The 18,245-nt window shown below is 35.4% G+C and overlaps 1 protein-coding gene across 1 annotated transcript in view; it reads right to left on the bottom strand.

Moving 5' to 3' along the window:
* The window catches only part of LOC127453076 (CUB and sushi domain-containing protein 3-like), a 435,789-nt gene that overhangs the window by 35,422 nt on the left and 382,122 nt on the right, over nucleotides 1–18,245 (bottom strand). The window contains 1 exon segment of the mRNA XM_051719109.1: nucleotides 6,873–7,046. Coding sequence (XP_051575069.1) covers nucleotides 6,873–7,046 — 174 coding nt within the window.

Raw genomic sequence — 18,245 nt, 5'->3', positions numbered from 1 at the left:
ACCAAATTTGAGTACAAATTTTAACATTTTAATTTTAAAATATATAAACAAACAGGCTCATGACAAATGTTTCAATTAGTCAATACACCCTAACATTCTGGTTTTACCCACAAACTTTAAGCCATGCTGTTCTTTAGAATGACTAATGCAGTAAAATTATTAGGTAAAATGAATGATAGGCTACATAAGATTTTAGGTTATAATTTAATCGGTAGGCTATATTAAGCATGTACAGGTCTTGTAAATGGTCACCATTTCCTTTAAGATTCTTTTAAGAATTTTTAAGCACATTTTTAAATTGTAAATGGTCCAATGTAACAAGTGCATTTTTTAATGCACATATCTATCTCAATTACTATGAGTCTAAAAAAGTTGCATGCATCGTAATTATTTGTGACAAATAAGATGGCTTTAATGTGTTTGTTTAATCATTATAATGTCTGTCAGTGTCTGTGCAGCCCTTATTAGAGAATGCAGTTGCTAATATTAAGCTATTTCTCCGTTATTGAGCACACGTGTGCCTCTCCCTTGTGATTAGTGCACCGTGCGTTAAGTATTTGATTGATAAATGGTGTTCATAAAGAGGATGTTGTGTTTGTTATCTTCCCTGTAAACTATTTAGTGCTCCTCTTGCATTACGTTTGCAAGAGAAGCAGCAGGATCAACTCTGCAGCTTTGTTCTCTATCTCCCAGTTTTGCGAGTTTGCTTTTTATTCTTGCGCCTGTACCCAACAGCACCAATATTAATCTGTATATTTTATTAGGTTGAAGTGCGTTGATGTGGTGAGCTTAGTGTATATGAGCCTTTCTCACTGAATGAATGAATGTTACATTTAAAAAGCGCTTTACAGAAGGTACACTGAAGGTAAGTCATTTATTTGGGCTTTAGTGGGGTGATTTATAGGGGTTTCAATTTTATGTTTTTAAGAGAATTCATAATAAATTTGCCATTACAGGTGCGGTGTGGCCCTGTATAACACTAGCTGCTGTTTCTTCATACCTGTTACTTGTCCCTGCATGCTGTTTCATCAGAGTCGCTTCATTGTTTTGCCAAAATTGTTGCACTACATTTGTCTTCTGCATTGTACAGTGCAAAACATTAAAAGAATACCAACAAAATACCTCATTATAAATTACATAAGTGTGTACTGTATATTGTTCCAGAAATGAAAACCCGACAGATACACTTACCAAAAAATATTTTATAATGAATGCTTGCCAAATAAGAGCGGTCTCTAACGAGTTAGGCTCAGGTGCATTCAAGAAGGCAGAAAATTAGATCCAGATCTAGATCCGGGTTTCGTGATAATAACGTGGGAAATTGCGCTATAAAAGTAACTTAACTTTCATTTACACCAGCACGTATAATCTACATTAATTAGAACTGAAACTGGAGCTGGCAGGTCCAAAGATGCAAAACTAACGCTGAACTTCAACCTTATCTCCAGAAGTTGTTGGCTCATTATTCGTTTGACATTCAGTTTCTCCTATCCGCACTCTCTGGACAATTTATGACAATTTTATATTTTGTCGCAACATATTTCTATGATATCATTGGCACAATTAGGTTAAAAAATATATGACTATATTATACAGGCATAAAACACTGAGCTCAAACGGTCAACACTTGTTGTAGCTGGAGAATTATGCCTAAATATGCTCCGATGGGCTTTCATTAACTAGCGCTTGTAAGGGACCATCTGAAAATTACACCCACAGCACTAAAATGTTGGAGGAGTCCAAGTATTCATTCATTAATTTATTATATTAATGTGTAAGTTATGCATACAATTTATTTCTTTTTGTGTTTAAGACAGAACATTCAAGACAGTTGCATTGAACACTTGGACACCAGTGACATTTTAGCACAGTGTGTGGACTTTTCAGATGATCTCTTATGAACCACAAGGGAATATTTAATAAATATTGAATTTAAATTTACCCCACTAAATATTATTATGCAGTCATAATGCATTGATGTTTTGTTTAAATATAATTTGTTTGGTCTATTCATCATTATGTGGGGTCACTGAACTTTCAGTGGGATGGAAAATGAGAATACACTTTTTTTTTTTAAAGTTTGAGGTTGAAAACCATGACACCTGGATGTTAAAATTACGTAATAGTGACGTCATTACATAATGACATGATTGTTCAATGGAAAAAGCAATATGTAGAGTCCTCAAAATGTATTGGTCCTCAACCTAGGCTCAAACTCCACTCTTCACCGTGATGATAACCCCCCAAAATACAACAGAATTTCTTCTAAATCTTAACATAAAACATTAAACACTAACAAGTCTCCCATTTATATTCATCTTGCAGAAAGACACAAAATAACAACTGATTATTTTTCCTCTTTTTAGTAAATTTACATTTACTCTCCCTGTCGAGTCCCATGCAAAGCACGCTGGGAACTAGAAATCATCTACCCAGTTTCAGTTAACCAAACAAAAAATATTCATGTTGTCACAATGCAAATTAATTGAGTAAAACTGACAAGATACTTGTTTTAATTGAATCAACTTAGTTAATTTAAGTTCCCTTGGTTACAAAAATTTTTTAGTAATATGAACATGGGAAGATTGAGTAAAACTGAAGATAGAAAAAGTGTTATTTTAGTGCATGACATCAGATTTTTTTTTAAATGATACAAACCACATCCATTTGGGGTTTGAAATGTATTTAAAGAAAAGGAGTGATGAGTTGAAATAATTTTTGTGTTAATCAACATTATGCCACAAATGCAATGTAGTGAATACGGTTTTGAATGCAGTATATTCATGTTTGTGTAGAATTTTCAAAAATGTTCAGCTTTCCAACCTTTGTTTCTGAATATAACAGGTACTTTTAGATGTTGTTGTCACATTCCTGGCTGTACTGTCCCTTTTTCTGTCTGTCTTGTGTGTGTGTGTGTTTCTCCCTCTCCCTCATGTGTTTTGCAGGTGTCATGTGGAGAACACCAGCTCGTTGCCAGGACGACAACTCGTTACTCCACCCAGCTTATCATCAGCGGCACCTGCTTCCCATTATCACCATTATTTATTCTCCCCCTTGTCATCTGTTCTTTGCTGGATTGTTTTATTAGTGTGCTTGTCTTCTAGTTTGCTGATCTAGTTCCTGTCTCCAGTTTATCGTTCGGTCTAGTTTGTGTTCAGTTTTTAGTGTGATTTTCCTCTCTATCGAGAGAGTTTTGATTTGAATTTTGTATTTTGTTTTGTTTCATTAATAAAAGCCCCTAACCCCTAACCTAAATTAAATACATTTCTGCATTTGATAGGTCAAGAGACCAGGGGGTAAAAGCATTTGACATATAAATTGCAGCAAAGCTCTGCAGGCAACATGGTATTTAAAGATCAGAAGTCGAGCAGAGTGGTTCAACGGCCCCACGAGTGCAGAGGTTCACTCACCTGCATGTAAAGCAGTGTAATTATCCCTCTTTAAAAATGAAACGGAAAGCCAAAGGGGGCATGGCGGCTGACATGCTCTGTGATGTATAATTCACAAGGGGGGATCATAAAGCCAGAGCCCAATGGGCCTGAGTGTGACCAGATGGACTCTGTCCACTGCAGTTTGCTGGGCTGCGAGGAATGCAGTATTGAAATCGAGTACAATGTTTATACAAATTGCACATATTTCATTGCACAGCGTCAGTATGAAGCCATTTAATGCTGTTTAATGCACATCATCTCCGATGGCCATAAAATACAAGTGCAGTTAAAACACTAAGCAGCTCTAAATGGTGGCTCTGTCAGAGTCATGTGCACACATCAACATGTGACTGCAAGGATCAAGCTTCCTCTGCAGAGCTTTGATACATAAAGCCTTTACAATCTGCTGTGATTTAAGAAGATTCTCTTCAAGGCACCAGAGAAAGGAGTGCCAAAGTATCTGCTCTTCACAACACAAGAATTCTCTAAGCCCCTCTTTTGCATATCTAATAAAATGTAAATATCCCCACAATGGTAGAAAAACTTTATATTTGGTGTCTTTAAATTCTATGAACATTTAATACAATGTACATACAGTATTATGGACATACGTGTTATTGCATCATTTTTAAATTTAATGTACCTGCGTTTAATTACCTAACCCTAAACCTAACCCTACCCCAACCCTAACTCTACCTCTTCTCCTAAACCTACTTACCTTAACCTCAGAAGCAGCAAATTGGAATCTTGTGAGAAATTTGCAGAACAACAATGTTGTCACACAATAAATACATTGTCTTGTATGAATTTTAATGTTAGTACATAGTAGTTAGACACGTGATATAAAGTGGGACCAAACTATAGATTACACAAATTATGGATAAAATGCATTTCTCTAAACCTGGTGATCAATGTCTGCATTTGCATACTTCAGTTTCTGGCCTTAGACTTGGTGAGATTAGGACGTTGCACAGAATAAGGGAGCAGATGCATTCTTGGCATATAAAATATGACAGGCCATTGATGGATAAAGATGCAAACTGGCCCAACACACAAACAACTACTGTCATAATATATTCTGTATGCAACAGCAGGGTCTCGGAGGCCAACTGTGGCATCACGACAACAGAATCACTGATGTTCTTACAGTACACAGCGACCAGTCTACTCTGACAGTTATTTCATAGAAAAATTATTTCAACAGCTCCAGGCTAAACCAAGTTATGCATAGTAATCAGAGCTGGAGAGGACCTAGTCAGGCCCTGGTGTCAAAAAAAAAAATTCTTGATGAATAATCCAAAGCTTCAGAGAAGCAACAAACAGCACACAACAAGCAAATCTGAATTTTAAAAGAAATGGGTGAACATACATAGCTTTGCTGCTCTGGTATTTTCAAAAAGCTACACATACTGCCATACTAAAATATATCCATTAAATCTTCTGATTAAAGGAAAAGAAAAAAGGAAAAGAAAAGAGGAAAGGAATGAAGAAAGAAATACAATAGAAAAGAGAAAGAGAGGAAACAAAAGGAAATGAAAAGAAAAAAGCAAAAGAAAGAAAAGCAAAAGGGAAAGGGAAAGGTAAGGAAAGTAAAAAAGAAAAGGATAGGATTAGAATAGAAATTATAAACAGAAGAAAATAAAAGGAAATTAAAAGGAAAATAAAATGGAACAGGAAAAAGAAAAATGCAAAGGAAAAGAAAGAAAAAGAAGAGAAAAGAGAAAGAGGAAATGAAAGGAAATAAAAAAGGGAAAAACTAAGAGAAAAAGAAATGACATAATAAGGAACATGAAAAGGAACAGGAAAAGGAAAACATGGAAAGGAAAGGGAAAATGAAAAGGAACAGCAGGAAACAGAACAGGAAGAGAATGGAAAGGAAAAGGAAAAGAAACAAAAAGAACAGTAAAGGGAAACGGAGAGGAAACAAATGGAAAAGCAAAAGGAAAAGGAAAAAAGAAAGGGACAAATGAAAGGGAACGAAGAGAAATTGAGAGAAAAATAAAGGACGAAAAGGAACAGGAAAAATACGAAAAAGGAAAATGAAAAGGAATAGGAAAAGAATAGTAAAGGTAAACAGAGGAAACAAAAGGAAAATTAAAAGGGAAAAGGAAAGGGAAAGTAAGGAAAAGAAAAAAGGAAAAAAGAAGGGGGGCGAAGGAAAAGAAAGAAACTCCGATATTCACACGCTGTGTTAAGAGACACTCAAATACCTGAGCTGCCACACAGATATGTTCTGCATGCTTCAAATTGCATATTACTATTGCTCTAATCTTGTAGTTCTGGCAGGTTCCTCCATGAATGAATTAGGATTATGCCTTATCAGCACTAAAAAGTGACAATCTAGAATTTTCTTGCTCCTTATCAATGTCCTGAGCACCGGATGCCTGACCCGGCTGTTTAACAACACATATTTAAAAGGTTGCAGATGCAGCACTGCATGAGAAGTAAATATAAGGATGGGTTCCAGGCCACAGCATTGGGTGCTAGAAATGTCTAACAGTCTGATGAAGTGTTCATTAAAGTGGAATATCCTTTGGTCCAGAGAACACTTGGTAAGCTTGTGGTTTTTAATGAGGAAAAAAATAAATAATGAGTTGTTTACTTTAAATGTTTGCTTGAGTTCTCAACAAAAACTTCATAAGTCTTGGACTAACCAAGGGTAAACAAGGCTTTTGCTGCTTGTGATTTATTATATCTCTCTATATAAATGTAATGCAAGCATTAATGTACAGATCTCTCCTGTCTGAATGGAAAGGCCACAAAGGCGTCAGAAAATTAAATGCTAATTACGTTTTCTGCCAGCTGACACTGTGCTGTTTAGAGAGATTGCTTTCCTTTATGGTTCATGGCAGTTTGTTGGCTATGGATGATGAAAAGCTTTTTTCCATTTATGAACAACAGAATTGTGTGAAAAGCCCTCACAAATAAAAGCTGATAAGTGCGCAGGTATCATAGTAATTCAGCTGCAGCAATAGCCCGTTCCAAAGGCTGTGTGCCTTTGTGCTGGTAAAAGCACATATTTTCATCTCATTTCATACCCTGCTTGCATTTGACTTGAAGAGCTGTTGCGACTAAATTAAAAGAAAAATATTTCAAATTCATCAAACTCTCGAATATATAATTCCTGTTGCTCTATGGATCTGAATGTGTATTCAAATTCAAAGTTTACAGGCTGTGTTTTTGTAAGTAGTAAACTGATATATTTATAAGGTGAAAGGGCCATTCATTTACCCACTTCATCTTGTCTTAGAATCTCACATACTAAATATTTGTGATTTTTGGGGTTTCTCCACACGGCTGCATCCAAATTCACTTATTTATTCTGTGCACAAAAAGTACTTTGCTGCTGATGGGAAAGTTATCTTTTGAAATATAATATCTAAACACATTCTGAGTCTCTACACAGTTCTTCGGAAGAGGGCATGGGTTTAGGAGACTCACGCAAGCACAGGGGAATCTCTCCACTCCAGGAGCCGTTGGCAACACAGGTGAGGACAGCAGGGAAGGACAGGTCGTACCCTGTCAGACAGCGGTAACTCACACTGGTGCCCCACTCGAACACAGAACCCTCCACCTCACCATTGAAGATACTGGGTGGAGGAGCGCAGGTCACCGCTGGAAAGGCAAGAGACGTGGAGAGGGATTAGAAAAACAGATGTTTATATCCTGACATAACCATAGTTTAAGAATGGTATTTACATTATGTTAGCCACAGTAGCCAGTCTTTAAAGAAAAAAACATGGTTTTACTACAGTGCAATTTTTTTTTTATGGTATTTGTAGTAAAACGTAGTAACCACAGTCTTTCAGGAAAATTAACCATGATTTTTCAACAGTAATAGTTTAATGACGGCATTTGTAGTAAAACCATAACCACAGTCCTTTAGAAAAATGACCATGGTTGTACTAAAGTAACCATAATTTAACTATGGTATTTTGTAGTCAAACATAGTAACCACACAATTAACTATTGTTTTACTATAGTAAACATAGTTTAAGTATGGTATTTATGGTATACCATAGTGATCTCAGTCTTTTAGGAAAATGTACCATTATATATTATGGTTTATTACAGAAGCCATAGTTTAAGTATGACATTTGTAATAAACCAAAGAAACCATAAAATTCATCATGGCTTGACTACAGTATGCAAACTTACTATAAGGGGCGACTATATCGCAAAAAAAGTTTACACTTAAAACGTTAAAGTCCCCATATACATAGGTCAGGCATATAAAATATCATTTGAAAACTTAGAATCTGAACTTTTCAAACAATACCATCACTTTTGAATTAATTTTACACAAAATAAGGCCTGAAAACATTTGTGTCGCAAATTAGCGCCCCCTAGGGGTAATAGGGTAGAAATATTAATATGAATATAAAAGTCTTTTACATGGAGCTTAAATGGACAAGTCACATATCAGATGAAAGCGTTATTCTCAAGAATGTGACTGTATAGATTGTTTTGTTGCCCTAATACCACAGTTCAAAAGAGTTTCAAAAGAATCACAAAATGAAATATGATTTATGCAAGTCATCAAATACATAGGTCTCGTTTATCCACTGATCATTGTTACTGTAAGCCCCAAACAGCTAAAAACTGTATATCTGCTTTTACCGTAGGCAGTTGTCTAAAAAATGAGCCATTTTTTACTTGTCTGTGAGCTTGATTGGCTGAATAATCCAATGTTATATCTTAGATGTCAGAACAAAAATATGCAATCCAGCAGGAAAAGCATGCAAAACAAATCATCATAAAAATATGTTTTCAACTATTGATGATAAAATGTTATATATCGTCGCAATGATGAGGATCTCAGCTTTGTAATGACACCTAAATTGATCTTCTAGACCATTCACTGGCCGAGATATTTAATGAAACAATGAGGGTGGTACATAAACTGAAAATTAGACTGAATGTCTATGGATGATCTGTGAGGAACAACACTGCAATGCGTTATAGCGCCACCTACATTTCAGATCTGTATATTGTGATGGAATGTGATAGAAAAATAAATTTTTTCTAGTGCTTGCTGCCATCGAGTGGAATGAAATTAGACTTTGAAAAGTGAGATAGAGTTAAGAGAACCATAATTACATGCTTACAAAGTTGGGACAAAAAAAAAAAAAAAAAACATACATTAATATTTATGAATAATTGGAGTCTTTTTTTATTTGGAGGGTTTTCTGAAAAAAATGAAACCAATTTTTTTTTTTTTTTGCAATTAGTCCATAGTACTGTATGTGTGAATGGTGTACTTTTAAATTTGAGTGTGAAAAATTGCAGGCAGCAGCACAAAAATGTATCAGAGGTTAACAAGTTAAGCTCAGTCATCAACATTTGTGGCATAATGTTGATTACCACAAAAAAAACAAAAAAAAAAAAATTGAGGTTACAGTGGGCCACTTATATTCCTTTAAGTATGGCCATAGTAACCATAGTCTTTTAGGAAAGTTAACCATGGTTTTACTACAATAACCATAGATTAACTATAGTACATATAGTAACACCATAGGTGGTTTCTTATTACCATGATTGTCACAATGTAAGATTTTTAAAATATGGTATTAAAAATGGTAGTTTAAACGCATTTTAAAACAATACTTTTCAAACAGAAGCCAGTTAATTTAGATGATTCCAGTTATTACTGCAGAAATATGACAGTACTACAACAGAGTATGTACTCAATCACAAAATCCTGTGGTAAAGCATCATGAAAACATAACTACCACACAATTATCACACCAGTATTTTTTTATACTCTTGAGGAGGAAACAGAAAAAAACTTCCTTGTGCCTTGTCAGAGGTATTTTTGGTATTTTGAGGATGTATTGCCCTCTAGCCAAGCTTTAATATTTTGTAGACAGTCTTGAAAGGCCTTCACAGATGATTTGTTTTATTCTATTTTTTTCTACTGTGAAGGACTGTCTTCCACTAAAACATCATACAGTCCATCACAAACACTGTATTCCAAAGCAGCCATATCACCCTTGCAGCTCTTGCCTGGTTGCCCACTATAGCTAAGCAGGGTTGAGCCTGGAATACAGGTTTTCACAGCACTCTCCCTTCTCAACATTTATTCAGTGTGTTAAGAGGCTTAAGAGGTCGGTTAAGCAAAGTGTTAACTGGAAACATTATAGCAGGCATCACCCGAGGGCTGCCATCCATCTTTTTCCAACCTGATCGACCTGAGCAACTGTTGCATCATTCTTATTTGAACTTTAAAGAACAGACAGGGTAAACTTTGGTCCTTTTTTGTGTCCAGAACACATCAGATTACGCTGAGAATGTTAGTTTATGTCTTTTAGTTTGAGGTCATCTATCTACTCTGTACTGCTAAAAGATGACTAAATTAACTTTTAGCAGATCTACACAATTCAAATGTACAGTCATGTTTCTTCTGGAAACAGAGCAAAATTAATTTATAATATTGATGACTCATCCTGCACTAACAGATTTTTGTCCAATCAAATGCTATCTAGAATGAGAACGTCCCTCCTCCTAAAACCACATGCAACTTAACAAGTAGATTTGTGGCTGTCACACAAATATAAAGCCATTGGCTTTTTAAAAAAAGAGGTTTAATATGTCCTATCCAATCTTTTGGTTTCATAAAACAGAAGACTACACAATCAATTTCATGGGGGTATTTATTCCCTGCGAATGTTTACTTACAAACACCTGATATTGAAAATAATACGATGTCTTGTATTGGCAAAATTAACCAAAGTCTGCCAACATCTGCAAGGCCAATCAAAAGATGTTTTAAATTGCAAATTGAAAAAAAGTACATGGGGGAGCAGATGGAAATCATATCGGCTGATATTTTGACAGAGTTGGAGAGCAGTCGGCGAGGAGCAGCTGGGGTTCGGACGGAGTATGAATAAATGATGAGATGTTTTAAAGTGCTAAAAAAGATGTGCTTGAGCCACAGCATTTATCCATAAAGCTACCATTGCAAATACATGTAAAAGACGAGTGTTATCCTTTTTTTTTTCTCCCCTATTTGGAATGCCCAATCCCCAGTGCACTCTAGGTCCTCGTGGTGTCGTAGTGACTCGCCTCAATCAGGGTGGCGGAGGACGAATCTCAGTTGCCTCCATGTCTGAGACCGTCAATCAGCACATCTTATCATGTGGCTTGTTATGTGCGTTACCGTGGAGGCCTAGCACGTGTGGAGGCTTCACGCTATTCACTGCGGCATCCACGCACAACTCACTCACATGTGCCCCACCGTGAGCGAGAACCACATTATAGCGACCAGGAGGAGGTTAACCCAACGTGACTCTACCCACCCAAGCAAGCAGTCCAATTGGTTGCTTAGGAATTTAGGAACTCAGCACGCCCTGGATTGGAACTTGTGGTAGTCAGCGTCTTTACTTGCTGAGCTACCCAGGCCCACCGTAAATGTGTTATCCTAATAATTTAATCATATATTTTTTTCTTCCGTGAAACTCAAAACTAGAAATTTTACACTTTCTTTTCCATACAATGAAAGCATACAGTGATTAGAGGCTGGGAAGCTCCATAAAAAAAAAAAATAAATAAATAAATAAATAAAAAGCACCATAAAAGTTAGTTTCAAATGACTTCTTAAGCCATTTGATTGCTCTGTGCGAGGAGCAGACCAAAATTCAAGTCGTTATTTGCTGAAAATCTTCCCCTTCACCATAGCTCTCAAATCTCATTTGTGAAATGGCAATCATAGGTATGTAATGATTCCGGTTCCGATTCCTCTTAAACACTCTGATTCCGATTCCGTAAAGGCTCCATTGACAATTCTTGCAGTACTTTTGAGGAAAAAATATTTGGAAATAAGAAATGCAATTTTTATTGCATTTACTCACACAGCAGTCTGTTGCCAAATTATCAGATCAATTCAGATTTCAAAAGAGTACATATATATATATATATACACTGGCGGGAATAATGTACATATTTTGCTGTTTAGGAAGGAAATTAATTCACCAAAGAGGCATTCAACTGATCACAAAGTATAGTCAGGACAATACTGATGTAAAAAACAGCACCATCACTATTTGAAAAAAGTCATTTTTGATCAAATCTAGACAGGCCCCATTTCCAGCAGCCATCACTCCAACACCTTATCCTTGAGTAATCATGCTAAATTGCTAATTTGGTACTAGAAAATCACTTGCCATTATATCGAACACCAAATTTGGTTCATTAATTGAAGCTTAACATTGTCTTTGTGTTTGTTTTTGAGTTGCCACAGTATGCAATAGACTGGCATGTCTTAAGGTCAATATTAGATCAAAAATGGCAAAAAAGAAACTCTTTCTCTAGAAACTCGTCAGTCAATCATTGTTTTGAGGAATGAAGGCTACACAATGCTTGAAATTGCCAAAAAACTGAAGATTTCATACAAAGGTGTACACTACAGTCTTCAAAGACAAAGGACAACTGGCTCTAACAAGGACAGAAAGAGATGTGGAAGGCCAGATGTACAACTAAACAAGAGGATAAGTACATCAGAGTCTCTAGTTTGAGAAATAGACGCCTCACATGTCCTCAGCTGACAGCTTCATTGAATTCTACCCGCTCAACACCAGTTTCATGTACATCAGTAAAGAGAAGACTCAGGGGTGCAGGGCTTATGGGAAGAATTGCAAAGAAAAAGCCACTTTTGAAACAGAAAAAAAAAAAAAGAAAAGTTTAGAGACATTGGACAACAGGTAACTGGAAAAAAGTGTTATGGATCTTAACCCCATTGAGCTTTTGTGGGATCAGCTAGGCTGTAAGGTGCGTGAGAAGTGCCCAACAAGACAGTCACATCTATGGCAAGTGCTACAGGAAGTGTGGGGTGAAATGTCACCTGAGTCTCTGGACAAACTGACAGCTAGAATGCCAAGGATCTGCAAAGCTGTCATTACTGCACGTGGAGGATTTTTTGATTAGAACTCTTTGAAGTAGTTTAAGAAGTTCTGAACATTTTTTTTTCAAATTGTAATAGTAATTTTTCACGTTATTAATGTCCTGACTATACATTGTGGTCAGTTGAATGCCACTTTGGTGAATAAAAGTACCAATTTCTTTCCATAAGAGCAAAATCTGTACATTATTCCAAACTTTTGGCCACCAGTGTATATATAAAAAAATCAGAGATAAATTTAATAAATGCAATGTTTTCACAGACTTTTTTAAAGACTTTTCAAAGACTTAAATGCAATTCAATAATTGGACCTATAGAAACTATACTTTAAATAAAAAATCATATTTCATTTATTTGATAAAAAAATAAAAATAAAATAAAAATCACTGAATACTACAAAACTCGTAATGTGTAGTAGGGCTGGGTGATATGGCTACACATGTTTTATCTTTATTCAATATATACATATATATTTTGTGATATTATTATTGATATTTATGTATTTGCTCTGAAATGTCTTAAAAGTTTTGTTTTATTTTTTGTTAGAGGAACCATCATTTGAACTAAACAGCCACAGAAGTCAAAATACAAAAAAATGTTTCATGCATAAAGTAAAAATCTATATTTAAAAACATTTTTTTTTACTCAATTAAAACAAGGAAGAATATTATTTAATTGTTATCATTTATATGCACCCAAATTCAATTATATAAAAAGCATTATTTACATACAAATATTTTTTACTAAAACTTTTTGTGAATGAATTTCCACACTTATTTTTAGGAACCAAGTTGAATATTTTATAATACTGAATTACTATTGTTGGACCCATTCAAGTTCATCATTATAATATAATACTGAATAATAATACTATTATTTTGAGGATTATATATTATATATAATGTGTGTGTGTGTGTGTGTATATAAAAAAAATAAAATAAAAAAAAAAAACGTATCATGCGAGCTCCTTGGTAACATGAGCCTCGCATGTGCACACAGAGCAGTGTGTCACCCATTCCCTCTGAAGCACGCACAGACCATGTATTCATGTCATAAAGTCGCAGCCTTTTGCGGTTTAATATTGACATATGACTACATTGCGGTATATGACTACATAACTGACGTTATTTAGATTAACTAGGATTGTTAAATTAGTCTAATGACACACTCTTTAGGAAATGCAGTGGCCAAATAAATAGTGCATTAAAATTATTGCTTTATTCACAATATTGCTTAATTTTATATTGTCAGCAAAATCATTGCGATTATATCATTAATATTCAATATATAGCCCAGCCCTAATGTGTAGACCTATCTTTAACGACGCATTGCCATATGAACAACCAGTCAGTAACTGCACTGATTTAAGAGGCGGGATTCTTAAACATTACATAACATGGTTATCAGTTCTTGGTTCATTTCGACTTGGATATGCAGAAGTCAGATTCACTAAAAAGAACCGGCTCATAAGAGTCATTCGTTCAGGAATCAGACTGCACTGGTCCTGTGTGTTTTGTGATGTAGATATAAAAAATAAATAAAGCTCAGTGTGAACATTCTGCCTAGCATCTCTGTGTTCTACAGAAGGATAAATGTCATCCACTTTTGGAATAACATGAGGGCAAACAAATGATGACAGAATTTTCAGATGAACTATCCCTTTAAGCCTCACACTTCATACAACTCTATTTAGTAAGAAAATAAGACTTTCAGAGCCACCTCCCTGATGTCGAGGTGTTTGAAAGCTCTCGTGAGCAGCACATAGCTTTGGAGATTAAGTGTGAAGGGAGGACAGAATATCCCTCTGCAGAACAGTGCACTGGCCAAAAGCCTGAGACTTTCACTGCTGATGCTTCAGTAAATAACAGAGTCTAAGATGACTACAGACTCCAGCGGCAGGGCCAGAGAATTTTGCTAGCTGTCCAACCCAATCAAAGTCAAAAGTGAAGGGTTCAGGCAAGCCAGGCTGCTTTTGACAGAAAGTTTAACAAACTTTTTGATGCCAAGGTATGCATATCAATCACAAATGGATCTAAAAAATGCCCAGATAGTGTCACATTTTCAAAACATTTTCAAGAAAATAATAAAATAGAATATAATCTGATATATTTATATATATGAAATGGTGATGGTGCAACAAATATAGAACAGGACTCATTTCTTCCACACTGAAATTTCATGAGACGCAACTGGCTGTCATATATCAGCTACACATAAGCTACACATATGTATTTTCTCAGGCACTTTTGGAGTCTAAATAGAATTTCAGTAGTACACCCAAATGAAAATAGCCAAATGCTGTTCATGTGTTATACTTGCTATAGTTTACTTCCGTGCTGTTTCTTCATCAAATAACAATGTCAAATGTAAATCAAGTCAATCACTGAAACATCAGCACAACGAGTAACTAACAGCATATATAATATGTACGTGTACACGCATATGGAATAATGAAATTCCATTGTCACTTTGACACATCATTTGTATGAATATAGAACTCATTTGTCTTGGAATAAACAAATAAATATATATCCTGTGATAGTTAACTTATATAGCTAAAAAATAGTCATAAAAGTATGATTTCTGGAAGCGAAAAAAAAAAAAAAAAAAAAACACACTATTACATATATTGGGTCTTTAATGACCCTATACACTTTTGGTTATTAAGCGGTTATAAAAAATTAAGCGGTTATAAAAAATATATATTTATACATATTTTGCAATTTGTTTTTGTTGTTTTTTTGTTACACTATTCAGAAGAGAAAGTTTAAGGAATATAAAAATTCCTGTGGTGTGGGTATAAAAAATGGATGAGGTACAGGGGGTGGAATGAGGTCCTGGGTCACTAAAGAGCCGAGGTATGCTTTAAAGGGCTAACACATTAATTCAGAGCGACTGATTATATAAAATAATGCATTAAAAAATCAACACAAATAATGTTTGAATGACAGGAGATTTATGGGAGTAAAGTGTACGCCGCTTATACGGTGCATGTACATAGGAACGCCGTTTTCTCGCAATAACCTTCTTCTCGCAAGCTGCTTTCTGGTGTCCATGTGAACGTAATCAGTGAGGCACTTACAATGGAAGTGAATGGAGCCAATCCATAAACATTAAAGGGGATCTATTATGCAAAATTCACTTTTACATGGTGTTTGAATATAAATGTGAGTAGGCAGTGTGTGTACACAACCACACTACAATGTTAAAAGTCCATCCACTCCTCTTTCTTATATTTCTATTAATCGAAAACAGTGTCTCAAAGTGATTGGCTTTTGTTTCTGCTCTAACATGACGTCACGTTAGAGCAGGCCTCGCCCACGACTGGTGATGGACTCCACCCTATTATCATAGATCTTCCCCTGAGTGATCTATACACAGTCCGCCATTTTCTTCCGCGCTGGATCAGCTACGGTGAGAAGAATAATGTCTCAGCTTCTTGAGCATCATAAGTGTTCTGTTGTTGGCTGTAAAAGTGAACATAAGAGTCTTCATGTACTCCCGGCATCAGACTTTTTTTTTTGAAGCAAATGTGCCCCAAAACATACCAAAATTTGTGTATGTTTGTGCAAATCGTTTTACACTGGACTGCTTTGTGAATGAGGGTCAATATAAAGCAGGATTTTCCAAAAATTTGATTCTCAAGCATGGATCAGTACCAACTGTTCATGTTCCAGCTTTATATCCTGAAGATGTAAGTATTGCACTTTATATTTTGTAAATGTTTGCAAATCGCCTTTCCGAATGTGCTTGTTAGCTGATTCCATGGCTAATGCAGCTAAAAAGTTACCATTGTCTCGGAGTGTATTCACGGAGAACAGAGCTACAGTATGTCGTTATTTTTAATTTTTAACCCGAAAATGCTTACTGTCAGTTACCATTGTCTCTGATTGTATTCACGGAGACCAGCGCTATGTCGTTATTTTTACGCTTACTGTCTGTATAATTCATAACCACACCTTTATTATGCACAATACAGTAAGGTGATTGTCTTTTTGAAAACTATGTACATTTTCTGTGAACATAAGAGAGTTGTACTAAAAGTGGAATGAGTGGTTCTGATTTGTTGTTGCTGTAGTATCCGAAGCACGAGCTGTAAAGGCACAGCCCTCTTCCGGAAAGGGGGCGGGGAGCAGCAGCTCAATGATTGCATTTAAAGAGACACACACGAAAACAGCGTGCTTTTGATTCCACCCAAAAAGAGGCATTTACAACATGGTGTAATAAATGATCCGTGGAGTATTTTGAGCTGAAATTTCACAGACACATTCTGGGGACACCTGAGACTTATACTGCATCTTGTAAAAAGGGCAATAATAGGTCTCCTTTAAAATACTCACCGTTTCAAAAGTATAGCCACAAAGCATAAGTATGCATGTTAATACGATTTTAGTGTGATAAAATCGCTTACTAACCTTTTCGACGTTAGGTTATATCATATTTTATCATGACGACGTTACGCTGTGAACCTTACATGACCATAAAACCTATTTAAACAACTTTATGGCTTTAATATGCACGATTTAACAGAAGAATTAATGTAAGTGCTGTTATTATATTACAAGATTCTGCCTTTATACCCTCCAAAAAAAATGGCCCCATTCACTTCCATTGTAAGTGCCTCAATGTAACCCAGATTTTTGCTTTTTTTAAAGAAAAGGAGGGACAAGTCGAAATTTTTTGTTGTTTTAATCAACATTATGCCACAAATACGGTCTACTGAGCTTAATTTATATTGAACCTGGAACAATCCTTTAAGTTCGCTACGCATATTTGTTTACCCACAACTATGGAGTAATGTTAGATGTATAAATCTAAAGAGAAACGTTTTCAATTCAATAATTATAAAATAAATAAATAAAATAAATAAATAAATAAATACTTTGTAAAGCACTTTTCACAATACTTATTGTTCCAAAGCAGTTTAACAGAGAATTACTCTGAATATTTCCGAAAGTACTGTATGTACATTGCAAGGAAGGCTAGATGTACTCTTAATCAATATATGTAGATTTGTTTTAATTTCTTTCCGTTAAAAGGGTAGTTCACCCAAAAATGCAAATTGAGTGTTCCACAGGAAAAAAAGAAAACAAGTCATATGAGCTCGGAACAACATGAAGGTAATTAAATGATGACAGAATTAATTTTTGGGGGGAGAATGATCCTTTTAAGAACTATGGCTGTCAACAGAATAAAATAAAAATGATTAATCTCACGATTTCTTTCACATTTTTGCTCATTTTCCATGCGTACCAGCTTGAAAACTTGTGGTTTAGTATTTAAACCACATATTTTACACATAAGCTGAAATTCTATGATGACCTGGATAATTAAGGGCCTTCACATATAAGTTGGAGGATATATAATGTATAATAGATATGAGTAGATATTGTTCAAGGTGTGTGGAGACTACTTAAGAGCACGCAATGATGAAGACGATATGGTGAAACATCTCGTGTGTATCTCGTAGCTCAAGGTTTGACTGTAATGAGAGATGGAAGCTAACAAGGTTAAAAATTGAAATCATAAGTGCTAGTATCTCAAAAGGGTGTTGAATATTTAATCCAGTGCAGGTTCATGTAACCTAATTTAGTTATAAAAGCAGCACATGCAAAAAGTGACAGTGGCTGCAATCTAGTGTGTTGTTTACATATTTACACATAATTCATACTAAGTTGCGGAACTTGTAAAAGGTGAAATGTGTAATTATTTTCATGTGTTTTTGTGTCTATATGCAGGTGTTTGTGTGTGCTTTTGTGTGTATTCAGGTTGTGTGTGTGTGTGTGTGTGTGTGTGTGTGTGTGTGTGTGTGTGTGTGTGTGTGATTGTGTTTGTGTGCAGCAGGTGTTTGTGCACAGGTTTTTCTATACTTGTGAGATTCAGAATGTCCTCACTATTCAAAAATATCCTCACTAATA

This window comes from Myxocyprinus asiaticus, chromosome 15, assembly GCF_019703515.2.
Source record: "Myxocyprinus asiaticus isolate MX2 ecotype Aquarium Trade chromosome 15, UBuf_Myxa_2, whole genome shotgun sequence".
NCBI lineage: Eukaryota > Metazoa > Chordata > Actinopteri > Cypriniformes > Catostomidae > Myxocyprinus > Myxocyprinus asiaticus.
The sequence above is the reverse complement of the archived record's forward strand: the minus strand, read 5'-3'. Positions and strand labels throughout refer to the sequence as shown.